This window comes from Chiloscyllium punctatum, chromosome 26 (assembly GCF_047496795.1).
Source record: "Chiloscyllium punctatum isolate Juve2018m chromosome 26, sChiPun1.3, whole genome shotgun sequence".
In the NCBI taxonomy this organism is placed as follows: domain Eukaryota; kingdom Metazoa; phylum Chordata; class Chondrichthyes; order Orectolobiformes; family Hemiscylliidae; genus Chiloscyllium; species Chiloscyllium punctatum.
The window spans coordinates 6499699-6526399 of record NC_092764.1 but is presented as its reverse complement, the minus strand read 5'-3'; the positions used below and the strand labels follow the sequence as shown (position 1 = coordinate 6526399).

The window sequence follows — 26701 nt, the reverse complement described above, 5'->3', positions numbered from 1 at the left end:
GAAAGGAAGTACATGGCAGGAACAGGTCCTGCAGCCCACCAGGACTGCACCAACAGATGAAGCCTTTCTAAACTAAAAACCTTTTGGCTCCATGCTGTCTATATCCATCTATTCCCTGCATATACGTATATCTGTCAAGATGCCTCTTAAATGTTGCTATTGTATCCACCACCTCTTCTGGCAGTGCATTTCAGGCACCTACCATCCTCTGTGTAAGGAATGTACCTCATCTCCTTTAAATTTTCCCCCTTTTAACCTGAAACCTATGACTAATAGTATTTGACATTTCTACCCTGGGAAAAAAAAAGACCCCGACAATCCGTTCTATCTATGCCTCTTAATTTTGTAAACTCAGGTCGCCCCCTCATCCTCCAATGTTCTAGACTAAACAAACCACATTTATCCAATCTCTCCTCATAACTAATACCTCCAAATGAGGCAACATCCTGGTAAACAGTTTCAATACCCTCTCCAAAGCCTCTAATCCTTCTGGTACCACCGCAACCAAATGTGGCCTAACTAGACTTTGATACAGCCGCAACATGACTCGTCAATTTTTTATACTCTATGCCCCAACTGATGAAGGCAAGCATGCCATGGGCATTCTTGATCACCTTATCCACTTGCCTCTTTCAGGGAACTGTGGACCTGTACACCCAGATCCCTGTGTATGTTAATGCTACTAAAGGTTTTGCCATTTACTCTATACTTTCCTCCTGCATTAGATCTTCTAAAATGCATCACCTTGCATTGATCGAGATTAAACCCTATCTGCTACTTCTCCGTCCAAGTCTCCACCCTATCTATATCCTGCTGTATCCTCCAGCAATTCTCACTATGCACAGCTCCTCCAATCTGTGTTATCTGCAAATTTACTAACCAGGCCACCTACATTCTCCTTAATATAATCACAAACAACAGCAACTCCAGCATTGATCCCTGCAGAACATCACTGATCACAGAGCTCCAATCAGAAAAACACCCTTGCACCGCTACTCTATGATTAATCCATCTTACTATGTCACCACAGATCCCATGTAACTTCACCTTTTGTATGTGCCTGCCTTGAGGAACCTTATTAAAGGCCTTGCTAAAGTCCATATAGACAATATCCACTGCCCTACCCTCAATCACCTTTGCCATTTCCTCCAAAAAGGAAGAAGTGAGGACTGCAGATGCTGGAGATCAGAGCTGAAAATGTGTTGCTGGAAAAGCACAGGTCAGGCAGCATCCAAGGAGCAGGAGAATCGACGTTTCGGGCACGAGTGCTTCTTCAGGAATGCGTCACTTCCTCCAAAAACTCAATCAAGCTCAGGAGACACTGCCTTCCCCACACAAAGCCATGATACCTATCACTAATAAGTCCATATTTTTCCCAAAAGTGAGCAAATCCTTTCCATAAGAATTTTCTCCAGTAATTTCCCTACTGTCATAAGGTTCACCTGCCTGTAGTTTCCTGGTTTATCCCTGTTGCCCTTCTTAAACAAGGAACAAAATTGATTATTCTCCAGTCCTCTGGGACCATGCCTATGACTAATGAGGATACAAAGACTGCATACAAAGCTCAGGAATTTCCTCACCTGCCTCCCTCAGCACTTTGGGATAGATCCCATCAGGTCCTGGGGATTACCTATCTTAGTGATTTTTGAAACACTCAACACCACATCCTTTTGCTATATTGACATGAGTCTGTATATGACAACATACTCCTTCCAAGACTCACCATCCACCATGTGAATACCAACGCAAAGTATTCATTAAGGAGCTCATGCACTTCCTCTGGCTCCATGCATTAATTCCTTCCTTTACCCTAGAGGGGACCTATTATTTCCCTAGCTAGCCTCTTGATCTTTATATTGCATGTAAAATCGCTTTGGGTTTTTCCTTAATTCTGTTTGCTAAAGACATTTCATGCTCCTTTCTGGCCTAAGTCCTTGTTTGGAGTTCTTTCCTGCTATCTTTCTATGTGTCAGGGTTCTGTCTTCAGTTTCCTAAACCTTATGTATGCCTCCTTTTCCTTTTGACTAAGCTCTCAATTTCTCAATATGTAGTTACAGCCATACTATCACTGAGAAAATGAGTTGACTACACAATGGTTGCCTCAATATATAGTTACAGAAGAGTTCAAGAATAAACTACCTGTTTACATAAATTCAGGAGGCTGGAAGTGTGACAGTAGTGATGGTGAATTTTAAACTAATCTGCACCACTTGCAAATGAAGATTCTCAAAAGCCTGAGAAATATTACCTTGCAGGAGTATGTTGCAGACTTAATTGGAAAGCAATAACTTGCAATATTGGAAGGCAATAACTTGCAACAAAAAAGTTTTGATGCCGGAAATCAGAGACAAAAACATAAAATTGCTGAAAATCTCAGCTGCTTTGGGAACATCTATGGAGAGAAGGCAGAGTTAAGATTTTGGATCCAGTGAGTCTTCTTCAGAATGCTGAAGGGTGTTCTGAAGGGTCACTGCACCCAAAACCTCAACTCTGCTTTCTCTCCAAAATTTTACCAGACCTGCTGAGATTTTTTCCAGCAATTTCTGCTTCTGTTTCAAACTTACAATATAGTGTTTTACACAATCTTGGACTAATGCAAACAGCTTATTGTCAATGTATTCTGTCGAAGTGAAGCCAGTATTATAATGTACGAAACTAAGCAGCCAATTTGTATAAATGGCAGAGTGATAATGATTAGATAACCATTTTCTAATAACATTCTGAACCACCCAAGCTGAGAGACAGAAAACTGAGCCACAAGATGACATATCAGGGAGATATTAAAAACCTTGGCCAGGTGATGATTTTTTAAATGAGTGACTGTCTTGGAGGAGACTGTAGTAGAGCTAAAAAGGTGTAGTGAGGGAATTTCAGAACACTGGGCCCAGACACTGGAGACAGGGTTACTGATAATACGGCAAAGGCAAGTGGGGACAGAGATGCAATAATACTGATCTCACATAGTTGAGACTCAAGGCAGGGAAAGGCAAAACCTGTGAGATCTGAATACCAATATGTAAATTTCAAACAGAAGGTAACAGGATATTAGGAATCAATTAAGACAGCAAACTTCAGAGTGATGGCTGAGAGAAGCTTTGTTCAGGAGATGGGGAGGAAAGGTTTGGGTGAAATTACTGCAGATGTACTGAGCAGCAAAACCTCTTCAGTGTTGTTTTCAGTGAAGGTTTGGCTGAACTGCATTAATCAAGATTGTGGGACAGGAGACAAGCCAGAAGAACAATGGTTTACAGAATAATGGTTTAATTCTCTGGAGTGCTGGAGGCTGAGGGGTGACCTGTAGAAGTTTATAAAATCATGAGGGGCATGGATAGGGTAAACAAACAAGGTTGGACGTGTCCAGAACTACAGGGCATAGGTTTAGGGCGAGGGGGGAAATATTCAAAAAGGACACTACTTCAAAGGGTGGCGCATGTCTGGAACGAACTGCCAGAGGAAGTACAATTACAATATTTAAAAGGCATCTGGATGGGTATGTGATTAGGAAGGGTTTGGAGGAATATGGGCCAAGTGCTGGCAAATAGGACTAGGTTGGTTAAGATATCTGGTCAGCCTGGACAAGTTGAACCAAAGCATCTGTTTCTGTGCTGCACATCTCTATGACTCTAAGTGTGATTGGGCTGGGATCTCAGCTCCAGGTCAAATAGGTGACTTCAAACAGAAAATTATTATAGAACCAGTGGTTTGCAAGAGAGCTACAAGAGAGCTGCAAGAGATCATTCAGCGTCTATTATCTATGCTGGGCCTTTGCTGCAGCAACCCAAGACATGGCCACTATCCAATCTCAAAAACAGTCATACTGCCTCAACTCACCTGCAAATAACCTAAATCTGACCTACTTTCCCTCAATTGCATCAATCCAAAAAACGGTCCTATTCTCACCACGCCACTCAGTATCAATCCCATTTTCCCAATTAACTATATTCCCCCTACTATCCTGCATCAATCCAAAACCATTCCAAGTGGTTCCAATGCCCTGTCAATACCCAAAAATAGTTCCTCTGTCACACATTCGCCCAACAGGCTGATGGCTACATTTAGCTACTTAAGCCTTTTCAGCTCATGAGATCATGGATAAACTGCAAGCAACCTCCATTTACTCTTCTTTGGTCCATTTTCCTTAACAGCTTTGAACAATCAAAATCTATCCACCTTCATTTAAAATTTATAATTGATCGTTCATTAAAGTTTGGGAGAAGATTTGTAGCTCGGGTAACTAATCGTTCATTAGTTGACATTTGCAGAGAAAACCTCTCCCACCCATCTGTAGCATAACATGCAAACATATAAATTAGGAGGCACTGGATCCTGCAAAAACGATGGGCCCTGACTTGTGCTTTAGAATCTGCTGCTTTGCTAGCCAAACTCTTCCAGTAGGGCTACAACTCTGGCATCAACCCAACAATGTAGAAAATTGCACACGTGCGTCCTGGTACATAAAAAGCAAGACAAATCTAACCTGGTCAATTACTGCCACAGTCTACTCTAGATCATCAGTAAAGTGGCAGAAGATGTTGTCAACAGTGCTATCAAGCAGCACTTGCTCAGCAATAACCTGCTCAGTGACGCCCAGTTTGGGTTCCATAGGCTTGGGCTGACATGTGGCAAGTAACGTTTATGTCGCACAAATGCCAGGCCATGACCATCACCAGTAAGAAGACGATTTAACCACTGCCCCTTGACATTCAATGGTGGTAACATCACTGAATCACTCACCACCAACATCCACCGGGTAACCACTGACCAGAAATTCAACCAGACTTGTCATGTAAACAGTGGCGATAAGTGCAGGTTAGATGCAAGGAATACTTCAGTGAATAACTCACCTAATTCCCAAATCTTGTCCATCATCTACAAAGAACAAGTCAGGAATGGGCTGACATACACCCCACCTGGCTGGGTTATTGTAGCTCCAATAACACGCAAGAAGCTTGACACTATCCAGGACAAATAGCCCAGTTGACTGGCACTGCATCCACAAACACCAACTCCCTCTCCCACCAATACTCAGTCACAGCAGGATGTATCACCTACAAGATGTACTACAGAACTTCAACAATTTTCTGACAGCATCTTCCAAACCCATAACCACTTCCATCTAGAAGGAAGAGGGCAACAGACACATTGGAACACCACCCCCTGCAAGTTCCCCTCCAAGCCACTCACCATCTTGACTTGGAAATATATCACCATTTCTTCACTGTCGCTGGGTCAAACTCCTGGAATTCCCTCCCTAAGGGCATTGTGGATCAACCTACAGCACATGGACTGCTGCAATTCAAGAAGGCAGCTCACCCCCACCTTCTCAAGGGCAAGTAGGGAGCCACGGTGGCTCAGTGGTTAGCACTGCTGAGTCAGTGCCAGGGACCCAGGTTTGATTCCATCCTTGGCTGCACTTTCTCCCCACATTCCTCCCACAGTCCAAAGATGTGCAGTTAGTAGATTGGTCTTGCAAAACTGTCCATAGTGTCAGGGATGTGCAAACTAGGTGGATTAGCCATAGAAAATGCAGGGTTCTAGGGACTGGGTAGGGGAGTGGGGCTGAGTGGGACGCTCTTCGGAGGGTTAGTATGGACTCTAAGCTTGCTTTCACACTGTAGGGTTTCTATGAACTGGGGGGAGATAATAAGTGCTGGTCCAACCAGTGACACCTACATCCCACAAAGATGAATAAGTTCTAGCTATTCAACATTTTGCCGAACTCTCAACCATTCAAGAATACACCTGCCTTGAAAGTATTCAAGAACTTTTCTTACCACACCTTACAGGAGAATTCCAAAGATTCATGATGTTTAAAAAAAATTATCTGCCAAACAGGTGACTTCTTTTTGGAACAGTAACTTCTAATTCTAGATTTTTCACAAGAGGAAGCATACTTTGCACATCCACCCTTTCAAGGACCCTCAGGATCTTGTACATTTCACTTAAGTTGCCTCCTACTCTAAACTTCAATGGAAACATGTCTAGGTTATCCAACCTTCCCTCGCTAGACAGTCCACCTATTACTATTAATCTGGTGAACTTTCTCGTAAATGCATTGGAGGCATTTCAATCATTCCTTAAGATAGCAATAATGCACACAATACTCCAGTTGTAATCTCACCAATTCCTTGTATAACTGAAATATTATCTTCCTGCTTTTGTATTCAATTCCCCTTGCAATAAATGATAGCATTCGATTAGCATTCTAAATTATTTACTATATCTGCAAACTATCCTTTTGAGATTCATTCAATTCATACACAAATCTCTATGCAATTCAGGGCTCTGCAATCTCTCACCATTTAGGTAACAAGTTTCTTTATTCTTCCTGTTTCTATTTCTTTCCCACATCGTACTCCATTTGCCAGATCTTTGCCCACTCAACTTATCAAGATCCTTTTGAGGCCTCATTATGTCCTGTCCACAACTTACTTTCCTCCCTGTCCTTGCGTGATCAGCTAATTTAGCAATCCTAGCTTCTGCACCTTCAGCCAGTGACCCCCTATGGCATACCACTCACTATAACTTGCCAGCTGAAAATTACCCACTTGAGAATTACTCCCTGTTCCTGTCAGCTAGCCAGTCTTCTATCCACATCAATACATTACCTCCAACAAGGTGACTTGATATTTTCACAGTAACTTGATGGGGCAGCTTGTCAAATGCCTTCTGGAAATGCAAATACAGTACATCCTCCTTACCCTCATTTTCTGATTGACAGCGATTCCTTGAATGGTACTTGTACCTCTACAGTAAAGACCATTGCAAAATATCTGTTCAATTCATCTGCCATATACGCTTTGTTCATTGATTCCTCAGATTCAATTTCTATATTAGTTTTCCTTTACAAATATCTCCAGCCATGCATCTATTATTTGCTTATTTGTCAAGTTTGATACTATCCTTAAGTTAACCACAGTTGGCAGGTCCTTCCCTTGGAATTTTTCTTGTATCTTGAGAAAACTAATTAAATCACTGTATAATCTGCGATATTTTATAGAATCCCTACAGCATGGAAACAGGCCCTTTGGCCTTACAAGTCCATACCAATCCTCTGAAGAGTATCCCACCAAAAACTCATTCCGCATTACTCTACATTGACCCCTAGCCTAAACATCCCTGAACACTGGGAATTTAGCATGGCCAACCCACCCTAACCTGCACATTTTTGGATTGTGGAATGAAACCAGAGGTCATGGAGGAAATTCACGCAAACACTGGGAGAATGTGCAAACTCCACACTGACAGTCACCAGAGGCTGGAATCGGACTTGGGTCCCTGCTGCTGTGAGGCAGCAGTGCTAACCACTGAGCCACCATGCCACTCCAGGTTGAAGGATATAATTTCAGTCTGTGTAAACACGTCTTAATTTAACTCCATCTTGGCATCATCCTGGTAAATTAGTACTGCACACCGCCCTAAGACCTAAAGCAGGATTACCAGGTCTGCTCATAATAAATTTCAGGTGCAGTGTAACCAGGGCTTTCTATATCCAAAGCACAACTTTACCTCACTGCATTCTACTCCATTAGCTTGCACTCCATTAGCCTTGCAACTATGTTCTGTGTTTGGGCCTTGCCAATCTCTTTGTGTCTCCAACCCCCACAGCTTTGCATCAACTTAAAATTAATCTACACACTCTCCCCAGGGCCCTTCTTTATTTTGAAGTTTTAACAGTAAGATCAATACTGAGGAAACAGGCAATGTCTTACTTTAAAGCCACCTATTAGCCATGACTAGAGTAAAGAACAGAATTATCAAGGTTTGAGTATTAAACTGCATCAGTACTTTACATAGGGAGGACAACATTGTCAGAGGTACTGTTCTTTGGACAAGATGACCCTGTCTGCCAGATGAGAAAGAAGTCTATAACAGAAACAGGTTGGCAACAGGATTGATATCCTGGAATGAGACCAAAAGTGTCCTCTTCCCCTGAACTGAGTTTCATTACAGTTGAAGCAGAAGAGAGGGCCCTCCAGTGTTCAGCTTCCTAACTGCAGTTGAAAAAGTGTCATTGATTTTAAACACAACAACAGTTGAGTGATTGAGGGATAATTACAGTACAGCCAATTCAGAGACTGAAATTTTCATTTGGTTATTAAAACTTAAAGTCCCATCTTCCCATGGTTCACAATTGAAATCTGATATAAAGTAGGTAAATTGGGAAGTTACTTAATCACAGTCCCACTGGATGCAGTATTACAGCTATAACAGGTCTGAGTACACTGGAAGCAAAGACCCATCCCTAAAGGAGTTCAGTCACGTCAGAAAACAGATCAGCAGCATGCTTTAACTTTAAGGTGGTAAACTAGATGCAGGGGATTATTTTTAGTAACTGAGGGGATTCACAGCACAGAGTTCAAGGAACCGGCCCCAAAGTTTCAAAGAGGTTCTAATATGTAATATATTCTATCTTCTATTTCATAGTCAATCCCAGAAACAACTGATAGCTTCACCAATTGCCTCACCATAAACAGTCAAATCTAAAACACCTGTTCACTTCTGAGCTTAAGTCTTCATCCACGCACACGCCAACCCTGTTAGTTTATAGACTTGTCAAATGTATTCAGGTTATTCAGAATTCTAACGAATTCAGGTTATGTCACCTAAAAGACTCCATTCTCAACTTTAAGCTTAACCAAGATCTGTGGCCAAGACATAATCCTAATCTTTACAAGTAGAAACATTGTACAGGAAACACGAGAAAAAATGTGGAATATATGTAGAGTGCAAAGATCAGGAACTTCGAAAGAGAGATTTTCTCAGCACAGATCAGATCCTAAGTAATGGAGTACTTTCAGCCATTCAGTCCCTCAAGCCATTTAATAAGATCACAGCTGATCTGACTCGGATTCTACTTTCCTATCTACTCCTCATTTTCCTCAACTTCCTTGAAGATCAGAAGTCGGTAACCTTAAATATACCCTGCTCTCAATGGAAAGAGGGTGAACTGAAGCCCTGAGAGGGGCCAGGATCTTACTGAGAAGGATAAATGGAGAAAGTCAAGAGAACTTTAGAGTAAGTCGCGTCACAGTTTGGGTGTAACAGCTGGTATAAATAAATTTCAAAACCATCAAAAAGAGGAAGAGGGAACTGTGCAGTGAATACTGGAGTCTGTCCTTGGATGAATTAACTGGACAATTACTTTTACTACATCAAAATATGAAGGTTGCCACAATTACTCCTCATCCCTGGATGCGAAAAGAAGGAGTTGAATCCATTTGTGAACCATTGCCATCAGCAACCAGAACTGCAACGAGGGAAGACACTCACTGAATAATTAATAATAATGGAGTGCTGTTGTCATTTGGTAGCACTGAAATTACTGTTGTAAGAATAAAATTGCCAATGCTTTCTTGAATATAAAACACTTTCTCCTTCACAATTATATTCTTATGAGTGCAAAGTTTCCAGAGTTATTTTGTTGATCTTTTACCAATGGGTTGATCATTGCCTTTGCTCAATATTTTGTGTCAGCTGTGGCTCAATGGGCAGCATGCTTACCTCAAATGCAAAGGTGGTGGTTTGGAGTCTCACTCCAAAAAACAAAAAACAAAATCTAGGGAGACATTCTTAACAGCCATACCTCTGGAGATGCTGTTGTTTCAGAGGAAATATTAATTTTAATAAATGCCCACTTTCTTACGTGATTCTATTTTGAACAGGAGCTGAGAAGATATCGCTGTATTAAAGCCAAATATTTATCTCTCAATCAACATTAAAAAAGGATCCAGTTATGCTGATACTTCGGTTTGTGGGATCCTCCTGAGTGCAAGTAGGTTGCCAATTTCCTATATTACAAAAATAGTTATTCTGCTTCATTGGTTGTGAAACAATTTGGGAAGCCCAATAGTCAGAAAAGATGCGACATAACAGCAAAGTTTTACTTGTATATTATGCACCTGATATCAAATAAATTTCTAAAACTATCAAAGGACACACATTTTGCTTCCCACAGGAGACTGACCAAGACTTATGAAATTACTTGCACTTTACACCACTCACCTTTTGGAGTTCCCGATGTGATGGGTGGTACTGCAGTCACCATGTTTGTTCCACCTGGCTGTCTTGGGGTCCTGGGAGAGCCACCTGGTTGCCTTGGAGAATCCTGAGAGCAATCACAGTATCACTCATGTTGACCTTAAATGCATTAATGTGTTTGCAAAAAGTAGAACGCAAACACAATCACATTGCCAGAATAGGGAAAGAGGTTCCCCACATCTGGCTTATTGAATCAGCCCGAAAATACAAGGAGCTTATTTTCCTTGCGATGTCCAGGAACTTACCAAACCTAGAGCACACAAAAATGGCCTTTCAGCTCAGTCTTCCAGACTGTCAGACCCTCAGTTACTGAGTGGCCCATCATATTCCTGAGTCAGCTGACAGTAACCAATTCACTCCACTCCTATTGTCCAACTGCTTCGAATATGCAGCCAATTCATTTCAAACTTACTGCTGAATCAGTTTTTCCTATCCTTGCAGTGAACTGCTTGAATGCTAAACTTCTCAAACAAATAATTCAAATATGCATCTTATATTCCCTCTGTCAGATTTTAACACCTGCTCAGTTTGTCTGCCAACTTTCCTTTTTGATTAAGAATTTAATCTGACCATAAGGTGGCAATGAAGAGTTCAATTTGTTTTTTTTAATTTTAAACAGTGATGGGTACCAGTTCCACGCTGAAGGGTTGTTGTACTGTCAGAAATGGAGTATTTTGCATAAGTTATTAAATTGAAGTCCTCTATCTGTTCTCTCAGGTGGAGAGAGGGGAAGCAGGTTCAGTCTGGTGCCAATGAATATTCCTCAACCAAGAGTGCACACACAAAAAGAGTCTAACCATGTCTCATTATATTCACAGCATTTTGCTCTCATTTTCGTCATACTTATGACAGCTAGAGTGGCAGATCTTGAATCAGAGGAAGAAGCATCAAGAGGAGTGGGCGAAAGGAGGACCCAAGAGACAGACAGCATCACCTAAAAAAGGTGGTTACAAAAGGACTTGCTGACATGGAGAGACAAAAACTATGTTCAATGGAACCATTGTGGGCGACACGGTGGCACAGTGGTTAGCACTGCTGCCTCACAGCGCCAGAGACCCGGGTTCAATTCCCGCCTCAGGCGACTGACTGGGTGGAGTTTGCACATTCTCCCCAGTGTCTGCGTGGGTTTCCTCCGGGTGTTCCAGTTTCCTCCCACAGTCCAAAGACCTGCAGGTCAGGTGAATTGGCCATGCTAAATTGCCCGTAGTGTTAGGTAAGGTTAAATGTTGGGGTATGGGTTGCGCTTCGGTGGGTCGGTGTGGACTTGTTGGGCCGAAGGTCCTGTTTCCACACTGTGAGCAATCTAATCTAATCACTAGAATTGGGTCTTACTCTACAACAGAGAATAGAACTGGCTGTTGAGCTTCTCTGGTAAGTGGTTAAGACTATTTCCATTCTTAAATTTTATGACAACAAATTTTTGGTAAGGTTAATCAACCACAATATCAATGTGAACATAATTAAAACTCATTCATAACAACAGTACAGGGGGTGTGTCAAGGCTGCAATATATAGGAGCTTCTGGATGCCACAGTGATCCCAGGCAAACAGTTGCAGTGGATATTTGAAATCTGAACATCTTTGGTTTAGATTTTACGAGCTCAAGGCTGAACTTTAGACATGGTGATCCTTCAGGGAGGGAGATGTTCTCTATATCAGAGAGACAATCACAATCATATCACTTTGAACAAAGTCTCAGATTTGGCTAGAGACAAGACAGCATAACAGTGTAAGGCAGGTAAGAATCCAGAGGACAGGGTGCAGAATTCCAGTCTCTGGAACTGTCCAATGTCTGATGTTCTCCCAAACTGTCTTGAAGGTATTTCTGGAGTTTGGGGCAGGGCATGGTCCATTGGTGCATGGCACCATAGTACAGGGAGCCATTCAAGTGGAAGGAGCAACAAGGAACGCCATTGGCAAGGATCATTCAATTAGAGAGACTGAGACTGTTCTCTGCCGCATTACTAATTGAACTTTGTACAAATTAGCACACGTTACATAAAAATGAGAGATGACCGTTTGGCTCAAAAACTGGTAGGTGAGTAATGGATTCTGACTTGTGGACCACTGGAGAAAGTGAGACGGTCTGCACCTGAACCATGCTGGTACTTGCAAACCAGAAATAAAGATTTCAACTAAAAAGTGGGAGTGAGGGATCGGTCTTCCTATCGGGAAGCTGTTGTGAAACTTGAAAGGGTTCAGAAAAGATTTACAAGGATGTTGCCGGTGTTGGAGGATTTGAGCTATAGGGAGAGGCTGAACAGGCTGGGGCTGTTTTCCCTGGAGCGTCGGAGTTTGAGGGGGGACCTTATAGAGGTTTACAAAATTATGAGGTGCACGGATAGGATAAATAGAAGAAGTCTTTTCCCTGGGGTCGGGGAGTCCAGAACTAGCGGGCATAGGTTTAAGGTGAGAGGGAAAAGATATAAAAGAGACTTAAGGGCAACCTTTTCACACAGAGGGTGATACGGGAATGGAATGAGCTGCCAGAGGAAGTGTTGGAGGCTGGTACAATTGCAACATTTAAGAGGCATTTTGATGGGTATATGAATAGGAAGGGTTTGGAGGAATATGGGCCAGGTGCTGGCAGGTGGGACTAGATTGGATTGGGATATCTGGTCGGCATGGAGGGGTTGAACGTGTGTAGCATTCATTACAACAGTAAACAAATTGATAGCGCACTCCGAAGTAAATAAATCTGATCACCATTATCAAGATCTGGCTACAAAATGACAAGGATTGAGTCCAAAATACTGAGGGATAAATGACATTCAAAGAGGATAGGTAGCTGGAAAAATAGAAGAGTAGCATTTACGCAATAGTTAAAGATGACTGACTTTGGTTCAAGAGATCAAGATGTAGAATAGGATTGGGTGGAAATGCGGACTAGTCGGAGAAGGAAGTTAATGGTGGGATAATGTACAGACCCTCTAATTGTAACCACAATGTGGGGCCAAGTGTACAAGAAATAATATTGGGTGTTTAAAGGGACAACAATAATCATGGGTGACTCATAAGATGTGGTGATGAGACAGAATTAATGACCTCAGAGCAAAGGCACTCCTTGAGAGCAACAACCATAAGGTGACTGAATTTTACATCCAGCTTCAAAAGGGAGCAGACTGGGTCTGAAACATATATTTGAAACCTATATAAAGGATAAGTATGTGGGCATGAAAGCTGAGCAAGCTGAAATAAACTGGGATTCTAAACTAGGTCACAGATCAATAGAGATACAATGGTACACATTCAACGGGAGACTACTCAAAGTATATCTCCATTATGACAAAAAAATTCCAAGGGGAAAACCCACTATTCATAATTATAACAGTAGTTAGGGAATGCATCAGGCTCAAGAAAAAACATAATATCGCCCACGCTTGCGCAATTGTATGACAAATCATTTGAGCTGATGACGAACTGAAGAAAATAACTAGCTGGTTAATAAAAAAAACTCAGGAAAGAGTTGTAAATGTAAGACCAGAGAGAGAGTTTGAATAAGCATTTAGAAAGGAGAAAACAAAGTGAGTGTTGGCCCTGAAGTTAAAACGTGTAATCAATAGTGGATAAGAAGAAAATAGCTAACAAAGTGAACAGATGCTTTGTTTCTGGCTTCATTATAGAGCATACAAAAAAGTCATTCCAGCAATAGCTGTAAATCAGCAAGTGGAAGGGAGAGGGGAATGTGGTAAAATTATAATCTTGAGGAACAGGCACTAAATCTAATAAGAGTTGTGGGCTGAGGTCCACATGCAACTTTATCGTAGTGTCTTAAAAGGTGGCGGCTAATGAGTTAGTATCTATGTTGCTGTAATGAAACAAAGATAAAACAACAGGATTAGAATCCTTTTGTGCAGTCATGATGGACTAAATATCCTCCTTCAGCAATAACTCAAACAGCTTTCATATTGCTGCTATTTTCTGCATGTTCCCTACCAACTCCAGACACATCTTGGATTCTTTAAACACCACTGGCTAGAATAACTTCAAGGTGCTAGCATTATCACCTCGATGTTGGAGGTGCACAATAATATGATCATGGATCCCCTCAATCATTCAACTGTCATTCTAAACTCCAACTGCAGCAAGGTGAACACTCAGCTCTGCTGTACAGAACAGCTGTACCCTGGCCTCTACTACTGCCAGTTCTACAGTACAAGAAACAAGGAGGAGCAATTTTGCCTGCTTTCCTCTTGCATCAGTTTGAGTCTTTTGCTTGCACTAGGGACTAAAGGATCTTGCTCAGATGTCTGCTGGCATGATCAGGGAACTCCCAAATACTGGCCTCTGACTTATAAAGCAGGACAATGTACAGGCACCTTTAGGCAAACCACTCAAGTGCAGAGTATGCTGAAATATTGGGTCAGTCCATAGGAACACAGTCCTTTTTTTTTATAATGCGTTTAAAAAAAAAACACATTTTCATTTCACAGTTACAAGCTCTTTTTCTCAGACTTACAGCAGGTCTCGAAGGAGTGGCAGGTTGTTTGGCAAGAAGAGACTGCAAGAGAAAGGGTAGGCAGCATTAGAATACACCTGAAAGGCAAACACTTTTCACCACAGAAAGAAACAAAACCTTTCCGAGCATTCATCAAATCAATATCAATCTGCATTCCTGCAAAAGCTAAACCTCAGGATGTTCTGAGGATAGCCAAAAGCCAGCAATTGTTCTTCAGCACAACACAATTGTTCACATTTGGATTTGTGGAGGAATGGTAGAGGAAAGTGCAGTAAATAGCTTTATTCCATCTATTTTAATTGGTGATATGAAACACTGCATAGTTCAAAACAATAATCGAGAGCTATACTAGATAGGGAGGACAAGTGTTCAATTCAGAGTATCTGCCCAGGTGTCTGAAATACTAGTCAATGACACCATAACTATGTCACCACATCTGTTTGTGGCTAGCCCTGTTCTGTTTCTGGTCAATGCTAACCACAGGACATTGATTGTAAGGGATTCAGCTATATTAATACCACTGAACGTCAAGAGGTAATGGTCAGATTCTCTCTTGTTGGAGACAGTCACTGTCTGCATGCTCTGGCACACTTGTTACTTGCAACTTATCAGCCCAAGCCTAGATATTGTTCAAGTTTTGCTGCACTTGGCCATGAACTGCTTTAGTATCTAAGGAGTCACAAATGGTGCTGAATATCGTGCAGTGAACATCCCTATTTCTAATCTTACGATGAATGGTCAGATGATTTTAGCACTAGAATACTACACAAATTCCAGCTCCACACAGTCAAACACAACCTTCACATCAAGGGAAGTCAATCTCACTTGACACCACTGGAGTTTAGTTTTTGTATCCATGTTTGGACTAAGACTATAATGAGATCAGGAGCTGACTGAGTCTGGTGAACCCCAAACTGAATGTCAGGAAGCTGATTATTATCTCGCAAATGCTGCTTGCAGCATTGTTAATGACTCCTTACAAAACTTTGATGATCAGAAGTAGACTAATAGAGTGGCAATTGGGTTGGATTGGACTGGACCTGCTGTGTGCATACAGGACATAACTGGGCAATTTTCCGTCTCATTGGGCACATGTGATGGACCACCATGTCAACTAAAACAAAAAAGACACAATCTTTCAGACCAGATTTCATTTTGGAATTTGACTTGAGCTGTAGTAACATTAGCTAGCATCGTAACTTCAGATAACCTGTCACTGATCCTGACTGAGTGACAAATATTGACCAGAACTAGGAGAATTCCTCTGCTCCTTTTCAATATAATATCTGGGATCTTTCATATCCACCTGAACATCGAAGATAAGGCATCAATTTGAAGTGAAAATGTGTTGCTGGAAAAGTGCAGCAGGTCAGGCAGCATCCAAGGAACAGGAGAATCGACGTTTCAGGCATAAGCCCTTCTTCAGGAATGAGGAAAGTGTGTCCAGCAGGCTAAGATAAAAGGTAGGGAGGAGGGACTTGGGGGAGGGGCGTTGGAAATGCGATAGGTGGAAGGAGGTCAAAGTGAGGGAGACAGGCCTGAGTAGGGTGGGGGCGGAGAGGTCAGGAAGAAGATTGCAGGTTAGGAAGGTGGTGCTGAGTTCGAGGGATTTGACTGAGACAAGGTGGGGGGAGGGGAAATTAGGAAACTGGAGAAATCGGAGTTCATCCCTTGTGGTTGGAGGGTTCCTAGGGTGAAGATGAAGCGCTCTTCTTCCAACCGTTGTGTTGCTATGGTCTGGCGATGGAGGAGTCCAAGGACCTGCATGTCCTTGGCAGAGTGGGAGGGGGAGTTGAAGTGCTGAGCCACGGGGTGGTTGGGTTGGTTGGTCTGGGTGTCCCAGAGGTGTTCTCTGAAACGTTCCGCAAGTAGGCGGCCTGTCTCCCCAATATAGAGGAGGCCACATCGGGTGCAGCGGATGCAATAGGTGTGTGTGGAGGTGCAGGTGAATTTGTGGCTGATATGGAAGGATCCCTTGGGGCCTTGGAGGGAAGTAAGGGGGGAGGTGTGGGCGCAAGTTTTGCATTTCTTGCAGTTGCAGGGGAAGGTGCCGGGAGTGGAGGTTGGTTTGGTGGGGGGTGTGGACCTGACGAGGGAGTCACGGAGGGAGTGGTCTTTTCGGAACGCTGATAGGGGAGGGAAGGGAAATATATCCCTGGTGGTGGGGTCCGTTTGGAGGTGGCGGAAATGATGGCGGATGATACACTGTAGATTGAAGTTGATGGGGTGGTAGGTGAGGACCAGTGGGGTTCTATCCTGGTGGCGGTTGGAGGGGCAGGGCTCAAGGGTGGAGGAGCAGGAAGTGGAAGAGATGTGGTAGAGGGCATCGTCGACCACGTCTGGGGGGAAATTGCGGTCCTTGAAGGAGGAGGCCATCTGGGTTGTACGGTTTTGGAACTGGTCCTCCTGGGAGCAGATGCGGCGGAGACGAAGGAATTGGGAATATAGGATTGCGTTTTTACAGGGGGCAGGGTGGGAGGAGGTGTAGTCTAGGTAGCTGTGGGAGTCGGTCAGTTTATAGTAAATGTCCGTGTTGATTCGATTGCCAGAGATAGAAATGGAAAGGTCTAGGAAGGGGAGGGAGGAGTCTGAAATCCAGGTGAATTTGAGGTCGGGGTGGAAGGTGTTGGTAAAGTGGACGAACTGTTCAACTCCTCGTGGGAGCACGAGGCAGCGCCGATACAGTCATCGATGTAGCGGAGGAAAAGGTGGGGTGGTGCCAGTGTAGCTGTGGAAGATGGACTGTTCCACATATCCTACGAAGAGGCAGGCATAGCTGGGGCCCATGCTGGTGCCCATGGCTACTCCTTTGGTTTGGAGGAGGTGGGAGTATTGGAAAGAGAAGTTGTTCAGGGTGAGGACCAGTTCAGTCAGTCGAAGGAGGGTGTCAGTGGAAGGATACTGGTTGGTACGGCGGGAAAGGAAGAAGCGGACGGCTTTGAGTCCTTCGTGATGGGGGATGGAGGTGTACAGGGACTGGATGTCCATGGTGAAGATAAGGCGTTGGGGACCGGGGAAGCGAAAATCATGGAGGTGGTGGAGGGCGTGGGTGGTGTCCTGAACGTAGGTGGGGAGTTCTTGGACTAAGGAGGACAGGACCGTGTCGAGGTATGCAGAGATGAGTTCTCTTTCTCCTCATCAATTTGAAGTGTCAGAGATAGGAGTGCTACCAAGTGAGTCATATTTGACGATCAGAAGGAGGAATGTTGCTAAGTATGGTGTGGTCATACAATGTGATTGGTTCTTTACAGCTCTCTGGAATAACCTCAAATCACATGTATCTTGCAGTTCAAGGAGGCTTCCCAATGTCAGTTTCTCAAGGGCAGCAAGCATAACATTTGGTCACCAAGAATTTATTTTCTAAACAGTTCATACAAAACAAGACTAGAAAGGGGTCTTAAGACCACTGCAAGGATCAGTGTTGGGGTTATAGCTGTTCAAAACCTAAATTAATAATTTGGATATAATACTGTAATGTAATATTTTTTGATGACAAAATTAGGTGGAAACCTAAGTTGCAAGAAACTAAAAGACGGTTTCAAGGAGGCTTGAAAAAGCTAAATGAATGAACAAAATTATGGCGCAATCTAACACACAAGTGTGCAGTTATCCACTTTCGTTGGAAAAACAAAGGCAGAATATTTCTTAAATGGCAATGATTAGGATTTTTATTGTCCAAAGGGAGGTGGCTGTTCTTGTACACAAGTGACTAAAGCTAGCATGCCGGCACAGCAAACAATTAAGAAAGAAAACAGCACACTAACCTTCAATGCAAGAGGCTTTGAATATAGAATAATGGGATCTTGCTGCAATTACATACAGCCATATTATGTACAGTTTTAGTCTCCTTGTCTAAGGAATTACATACATGCAACGAAGGTGGATATGTGAAGCAAGCAAGAAAGTGGAATTGTGACCATGACAGGATCAGTTATGATTGTGTTAAATGGCGAAGTGGGCTCAAAGGGCTGAATTGTCTATTCCCACTCCTAAGGCCAATGTTCCTAAAGGGAGTGCAACATAGGTGCACCGTATTAAATCTCTGGGATGGCGGGATTGTCCTATGAGAAAACACTGAGGAAACTGGACCAGTGTTCTCTAGAGGTTTGAAGGAGGAAAAGGCAATTGCATAGAAACTTGCAGATCTCTTACAGGGCGATATGTCTACGATGTTTCTGCTCATTAGTGAGTTTAGAACCAGGCAACACACCGTCAGGATAAGGCAAAGGCCTTATAAATGAAATAATAGTCTCAAAAGAATTCCTTTCAAATAAGAAAATTCAGCAGTGGGCTCAAGGTCTGCTGCTGGGTCTGGGGAGACAGAAATTAGCACTGTAAATACAGAAAGTCAGGTCAGAGAAGCCTACAACACAAGGTGTTTATAAAGTACCTTTTGGCAAACTTCTCCAGGGCATAGCACAGGAGAATTAAAAAACAATGGATGACTCTCCATAAGGAGATATTATAGCCAGTGACCAAGGACTTAAAGATGCAGGTTTTCAGAGAAATCTTTAAAAGAAGAAGATTGGGGTAGAGGTTTGGTGAGGTTTACGGAAGAAATTTCAAGCCTAGGCATTTGAAGACATGGCCAAGAATGACCGTGTGATTTAATGTAAAATGCACAAATGGTCAGAATTAGAGAATCACAAGATCTGGAGATAGAGGAGCTAGAGATTATAGAGGGCTCAGGGCTCAGGAATAAAAATCTTAAAACAGCCTTTTCTTAACCAGGAAACTGTGAGGGCCAGAAAACACAAAGGGAATAAGGGTAACAAATGATCAGAATTTAGAGCAAGATACTGACCGTAGATTTTTGACCGCGAATTTACAGTGTGCCGATCAGCTGGCTGTGCTGTGTGCCAGTCCCTCCGAGTTTCAAATGAAAACAGCTCGAGTAACTTAAGAAACATGTTAACAGTGATACTTAGGAAGTTCGAAGTCTGCAATATCACCAGTGGAGGGCAACAAAGCCCACCTTTCCCTGATCAAAACTGAGTGCACTGGGGGTCACTCAATTTGCAGGATGCAGGATGTTCTATGACATGAGGAGGAGTAAAGGAGGGATGACCCAAACACACAAGGTTATGGGCTTACCTGCTGCTTCATGAGGAAAACTTGCTCATCCTCCGCAGCCACTTCTTTATCGTGGACAGGCTGAAAAAAAAAAGTCTCTGATGAAAATTAGAGTGTTGACAGCACAAAGAAAACAGCAACATTCCTCCTTTTTGCCAGAGGATCAAACATTGGGGAAAAGCCTCTGGAGCCTGTTCCAGAATGTTATCGGATAGTGGCTGATTTATATCCTAACTTTATTTCCTGCCTCGGTCCTGTAACTCTTGACATCCCATCAAATAAAACCTAGCAACCTCAGCTTTGAAGTTTTCAATCAAATTTCAGTCCGAACAGCCTTTTTTTTTGGAAAGGTTGAAGAGTTTCAGATTTTTTAAATTAAGAACTGTTTCTTTACATCACCTCTGAACAGACATTTTAGGTTTCCATTTCTTGGCCAGACTCCTACCACCAAGTAGAAGAAATTACACCATTTCTCTTGATCTATCTGGTCAAATTCTTTAATCATTCTTAAGATTTCAATTAAATCACACCTAGATCTTCTACACTCAAGGAAGAAGTTTTGTCTATGCAATCTGTCTACATAATTTAACGCTTACACAGTTGCTATCATTCTGGTGTATCTGCTCTACAACACATTTGTCCTGCTGTCGTCTCCAGAACTGATCAGACTATAGGAGGTCTCTAAAACTCATGCTAAAACAGTTTTGATGTCAGTAACTTCCTAAGAGATCACTCCTTGTGTTTGAGTTTAAGCCTCCAGGAATTAGAAGATTAATCTCCTGGACACTGCTTAGAATAAGGAGAAATTTAAGAGATCTTAGGGAAAAAAAATGCAGACATTTCTCCCTCATTTTCTTTGAACACTTTCATCTTTGTGATAAAAATGTTGGAGATGGTAATTCAAAGTAGTCAAAAAGAGAATTATTACATTTCTCAACAAAGATAATGAGCTACTTGACAATGACACAAATCAAAACAGAACTTGATCAGTTATGATTCCACCTAAATGCACTTCCCACCACCACTTTTAATTGTGTGGCTTATTGAGTCTAATTAGTGGGCTTCTATACAGACTGGACAACCATCAGGACTTGCAGTGCTCCTTGCTTTCAATGGGTACGGAGGTGAATTTTAGCATGCTGCCCTGCTCCACACAGGACCTGGCTTGAATCCAAGTGCACTGAAGTGTAATTAGAGGAGACTGGTGGTGAATTAAAAGGAAGAAAGAGATAGCCACAAAATCAGTGCTTTCCCCCTCAAAACAGTCCTCCCTAATTTATTTCCATTTCTCAAAGACAACATTTGAAATGATTAATCCATCTATCAGCTTTGTCTCATTGCAATTCCAAGTTTAGTGCTTGGACCACATTCTCCACATCTTTCCATGCAGCATTTACACATTTCCAAGTAGTTATCAAACTCTCTCCCTGAATAGCTGGGATTGACTCAATGTCAGTCACTATTTGTAACTATGTGCTAGATATAAGCTACTATTATCCCTGTTCCTCTCCGCACGCCCCCAATGCATTACAATCTAAGATGGTCACGGATGACACCAACTGAACATTTTCTGTATAAAAGCACACTAATTAGACTCGGTGGGCCACATAATTAAAAGTTGGATGGTGGGCTGGGAATTTGGGGGGGGTTCTGGCCGCAAGACACTGCCTTCAGGAGCAGAATACAATGAACCTTTATCCAAGCAGTATAGCAAAGCAAACGCAGGTTAAGCTTATCAACTACATTACCTTTTTGACTAGGGGCTTCCCAATTATATCCTCATAGGTATCATCTTGTTTCACCGTTGCAAAATTTTCGTGTAAAATAGCAATTTTCTTATCTTTGTCCCATCCTGCAGGACTGAAAAATACAAAACAAAACAAAGTTGGAACTACACAGCAGATGCACTTCAAATGAAGTGTACATGTCACTCAAAGTAAATCAGAGAATGTGCTATTTTACAAGGATAGCAATATCAAACATTAATATATGGATACAACAAACAGTGCCATCACATTTCAGCAGAACTGCCGGTTCTCTGCCAACAACTCTAGAGATCTGCTGGCAATACAGAATGATTATAAAGGAGTGGCTTCAAGACAGCAAGATATACTTGCACCCAATCATCAGTTTTATTTTAAAGTATGCTCTTCCTGGTGCACTTGCACAATTCTGAAATATTGGGAGGGTTTAAACTAACTCTGCAGGGGCATGGGAACCTAGACTGTAGCTTTAGGGTGCAGGACCTGGAGTGTAGGGAGGTGAGGAACATGGCATCAATCTCAAAGGAGGGTGCCTGTAAACAGGAAAGTGGCTTGAAGTGTGTATACTTCAATGCGAGAAGTATACGAAATAAGGTAGGTGAACTTGCAGCGTGGGTTGGTACCTGGGATTGCGATGTTGTGGCTATTACGGAGACATGGGTAGAACAGGGACAGGTTTGGCTGTTGCAGGTTCCAGGGTTTAAATGTTTCGTAGGGTCAGAGGTGGGGGTAAAAGAGGGGGAGGTGTGGCATTGCTTGTCAAGATAGTATTAGAGCGGTAGAAAGGACGATGGATGAAGACTTGCCATCTGAGGTAGTTTGGGCTGAGGTTAGGAATAGGAAAGGTGAGGTCACCCTATTCGGAGTTTTCTACAGGCCTCCTAATAGTCCGAGAGACGTAGAAGAAAGGATTGCGAGGATAATTCAGGAGAAGAGTGAAAGTAATAGGGTAGTTGTTATGGGGGACTTTAACTTCCCAGATATTGACTGGGAAAGCTATAGCTTGAGTTCGTTAGATGGGTCGGTGTTTGCCCAATGTGTGCAGGAGGGTTTCCTGACACAATATGTCGACAGGCCAACAAGAGGTGAGGCCATACTGGATTTGGTTCTGGGTAACGAACCAGGCCAGGTGTTAGAATTGGAGGTAGGTGAGCACTTTGGGGACAGTGACCACAATTCGGTGACTTTTACTCTCGTGACGGAGAGGGATAAGTGTGCACTGCAGGGCAAGAGTTATAGCTGGGGGCAGGGAAATTACGATGCGGTGAGGCACGACTTAGGATGCGTGGCTTGGAAAAGTAGACTTCAAGGCAAGGGCGCAATTACTATATGGAGCTTGTTCAAGGAGCAACTATTGAGTGTCCTTGATAAGTATGTACCAGTCAGGCAGGGAGGAAAGGGTCTTGTGAGGGAGCCGTGGTTTAATAAGGATTTGGAATCCCTTGTTAAAGGGAAGAGGGCAGCCTATGTAAAGATGAGGCGTGAAGGTTCAATTGGGGCGATTGAGAGTTATAAGGTAGGCAGGAAGGATCTGGAGAGAGAGAGCTAAGAGCAGCAAGGAGGGGACATGAAAAGTCCTTAGTTGGTCGGATTAGGGAAAACCCAAAAGCTTTCTATAGGTATGTCAGGAATAAAAGAATGACTAGGGTAGGAATAGGTCCAGTCAAGGATAGTAGTGGGAAGTTGCGTGTGGAGGCTGAAGAGATTGGGTATGTAGGGAAGAGGTGTTGGAAATTCTGGAAAGGGGTAAGTGTGATGTGATTCACTTTGGTATAAGTAACAAAAAGATGGGGTACTGGGCTAATGGTCAGATACTTGGTAGTGTGGATGAGCAGAGGGATCTTGGTGTCCATGTACACAGATCTCTGAAAGTTGCCACCCAGGTAAACAGTGTGGTGAAGAAGGCATATGGCGTACTGGCTTTTATTGGTAGAGGAATTGATTTCCAGAGTCCTGAGGTCATGTTGCAGTTGGAAAAGACTCTGGTGCCGCCGCATCTGGAGTATTATGTGCAGTTTTGGTCGCCATACTATAGGAAGGATGTAGAGGCACTGGAACGGGTGCAGAGGAGGTTTACCAGGATGTTGCCTGGTATGGTAGGAAGATCGTATGAGAAAAGGCTGAGGCACTTGGGGCTGTTTTTATTGGAGGAAAGAAGGTTTGGGGTGACTTGATAGAGGTGTACAAGATGATTAGGGGTTTAGATAGGGTTGACCATGAGAACCTTTTCCACGTATGGAGTCAGCTATTATGAGGGGGCATAGCTTTAAATTAAGGGGTGGTAGGTATAGGACAGATGTTAGGGGTAGATTCTTTACTCAGTGAGTCGTGAGTTCATGGAATGCCCTGCCAGTAGCAGTGGTGGACTCTCCCTCTTTACGGGCATTTAAACGGGCATTGGATAGGCACATGGAGGATAGTGGGCTAGTGTAAGTTAGGTGGGCTTGGATCGGCGCAACATCGAGGGCCAAAAGGCCTGTACTGCACTGTATTTTTCTATGTTCTACACTAAGTTAGGTCAGATAGATACTTACATAAAAACCGCATCTTTCTCCACCACTAAGGCAGGTGTAGTAAACTGGAAATCATACATTTTGTGGACAAGATATTTATACAAGAGATCAATATTTTTCTCTTCTTTTATTGATGTGTAAATCAAGGCAGCACCATCTGAAAGGCTGATTAAGGAAAGTATTTGGCTGGGAATTATGCTTGATCAAGTCAGGGCAGGGAGAAGAGAAAATATCTTGCCCTAATTTTGAAACATGATGCTCAAACAAATAAAACCATTAGCCTCGTGTCCTTAATTTCATACTTGCAACTCAATTATCTGAACAGACATTGGGAAAAAAAGGAAAACATTTAAAGAACGTAAGAATTTGGGAGTGTTTAGAATAAAATGGTGTAAGTAGCTACCAGTGTTATTACATTCATTATTTGAGACAATACATGAGAATCACTGAATGGAATTAGTCCTCAATGTCCCAAGCTCAGAACTAGTTTACAATGGCATGCCTGTGTTTTTAGTCACACTTAAACCAACAGATGCCATTCAATTCAATGCTGTACTCCTGTTTCAAACGAACATCTGTTGTGTGTTTAATGCCCTTCCCCCTCCAGAGAATTATCTTCAAAGTGGTTTCCTCCTCCACCCTATGGACACACCCCACCCACCCCTCAATTGTCTCGGATTCACAGGTGCAGGCTGCCAGCTGGTGTCTCTCCCCTATCACCATTTGTTAGTTCATCTACCATCAACCTTGACAGCAGCCATCAGGGAGCTACTTGACAAGGAGGGTTTTTGGGAATGAAAACACTGTCTAGAATTTTCCCTTCCTTACCCAGACCTCTCTGTGAAGTCTTGGCTGAGGTCAACTCACTCAACAGGCCTAGCCTTAAACCACAATTAATCAGTCAGTAGGATTGTCGGAATAAAGCAGGAAAGCTTTCCTCTCAGACATGAGACAGCATTGTGTAAGATCACAATTGGTATTAAATGTTTCGTTTTCAGGTAGCTAAAATGCAATTAACAGATTTCCACAGGCATGACTGCGGGGACCCTGAATGTTTACAAATTATATCAATAGCTTGGTTGAAGGGCATGGCTGTCAAATTTGCTAATCATGAAGATAGAAAGAAAAGTTGTGAAGAGGACGCACAGTTATAAAAAGATAATAGGTTAAGTAAACAGATAAAGATCTGGAAGTATATAGTGGGAAAATGTAAAACGGCCCATTTTGACAGGAAGAATAATTATCCAAACGATGAGAGACTGCAGAGTTGTCAGACAGAGGGATCTGGACAACCCAATACATGACACAGGATGAGATATTCCTTCTTAAGGGAGAAACTAGAACACTCAAAATTATGGGTGACCCTTTTAAAGCAGAGAGGAGCAAATTTTCTGGCTTGTGCGCTTTTGGTACTCTCTTCCTGAAAATCGTTGGAAGCAGAGTCCTTGAATATTTTTAAAGACAGAGGTCGATAACCTCTTGCTTAAGAATTTATCAGGGTAGGTGGGAATATGGATTTGAGATTACCCAACAGATCATTTGTGAGCTTATTAAAAGCAAAGCAGACTCAAGGGGACAAATGGCCTACACCAGCTTCTTGTTAGTGTGGAATTGGTTTCTGGGATAATCAGTAAACCATAGCGTGCAAAATTTCTTCATGGTCTTGGAAAAAAGGAAGAGAGCAATAGCAAAAGAGTAAGTCCACATTCGCCCAGAGTTTCTGACATTCATAAGTTACTGCCAATTTCATTACAGCAAAAGAAAATGCTTCTACCCATTTCTGAAGCAAATATGGCACAGCAAGGACAGACAAGGGACAATGAAAATAACTTCACATTTGCACTTTACCATTTCCATATCTAACGGGTGGTGTGATAAGTTCACAAACACAGCCACCCGATATAGATGCGAGTGAATTCAGCAAATTTCACTACAGCAGCACCCATTTCTAATTTGAAGGATACACTGTAAGCAGAATCTGCGAATGTGTGACTGAATGAAATCAAAGTGCTCGTCTCTGTAATCATGTTCCTTCTCTAGTACACTGACCGCGTCACACTGCAGGGGGAACAAAAAGAGAGATGAGCACAATGTAACTAAGCAGCATAAATAAACAGCAGCAGAATCTAGCAAGCATAATATAGCCAACTTGTACACCTCAGAACCTAAAAACACTTTTCTGTTTCTAATACGTGGAGGACAGACAGACAGACAGTGAACAAACATGTTGATAGGCAAGGCCAAGGGCCCCAAAATGCAAACCCTGGAGCTCTTTCCATAACATCTCTGATTTGGAACTCATTTCACACAAGGCATATACAGTATGTTATGATCCTAATTGATGTTACCAATAAATAAGTCAAATACCAGAATGGTATCTGGCCCAAAATTACAAAGTAGTTTGATCTAACCAAAAACAGAATTAAAACAAAAAGCTATCTACATACAACAGTTTGAAAGATTTCAAAACACAACAGCACAGAATTCAATCTACTCCCAAACACCATCATAATACCTATTCAAAAATCCAAGGAAATTTCTTCACTATCAAAGCTATACATTTAACATAACTGCTTTCTCGCAGTTTCTACCCTGCAAGTATTTTAACTACTCAACTGAAAGCTTGGACTTTCTCGATCTTTTAATAAACTTCAAAATTCTGGCCAGATACTTCACCCTTACTAATTACATCCCAGAAATAATTTATTTCTCAAAGTACTCTGGACAATCTTCTTTTTCTGAGAGTGACTATACTTACTTCTGACCCCAGTTAGGTCTTCTTCAAACTCCCATAAACCTTTGAACTAAAAATAACTTACTTATCCAAGAATCTACTAAGCCAGTAGCTTGAT

At 42.4% G+C, this 26701-nt stretch overlaps 1 protein-coding gene across 1 annotated transcript in view; it reads right to left on the bottom strand.

The window, feature by feature from the left end:
- dync1li2 (dynein, cytoplasmic 1, light intermediate chain 2) overlaps nucleotides 1-26701 on the bottom strand; it is an 83435-nt gene that overhangs the window by 15544 nt on the left and 41190 nt on the right. Inside the window, exons 6-11 of the mRNA XM_072595820.1 lie at nucleotides 25814-25907; nucleotides 23871-24006; nucleotides 21322-21433; nucleotides 19595-19654; nucleotides 14501-14542; nucleotides 10006-10108 (exon numbers count right to left, since the gene is read on the bottom strand). Of these exons, the coding sequence (XP_072451921.1) occupies nucleotides 10006-10108; nucleotides 14501-14542; nucleotides 19595-19654; nucleotides 21322-21433; nucleotides 23871-24006; nucleotides 25814-25907 (547 nt within the window). The remainder of the gene's footprint in view (nucleotides 1-10005; nucleotides 10109-14500; nucleotides 14543-19594; nucleotides 19655-21321; nucleotides 21434-23870; nucleotides 24007-25813; nucleotides 25908-26701) is intronic.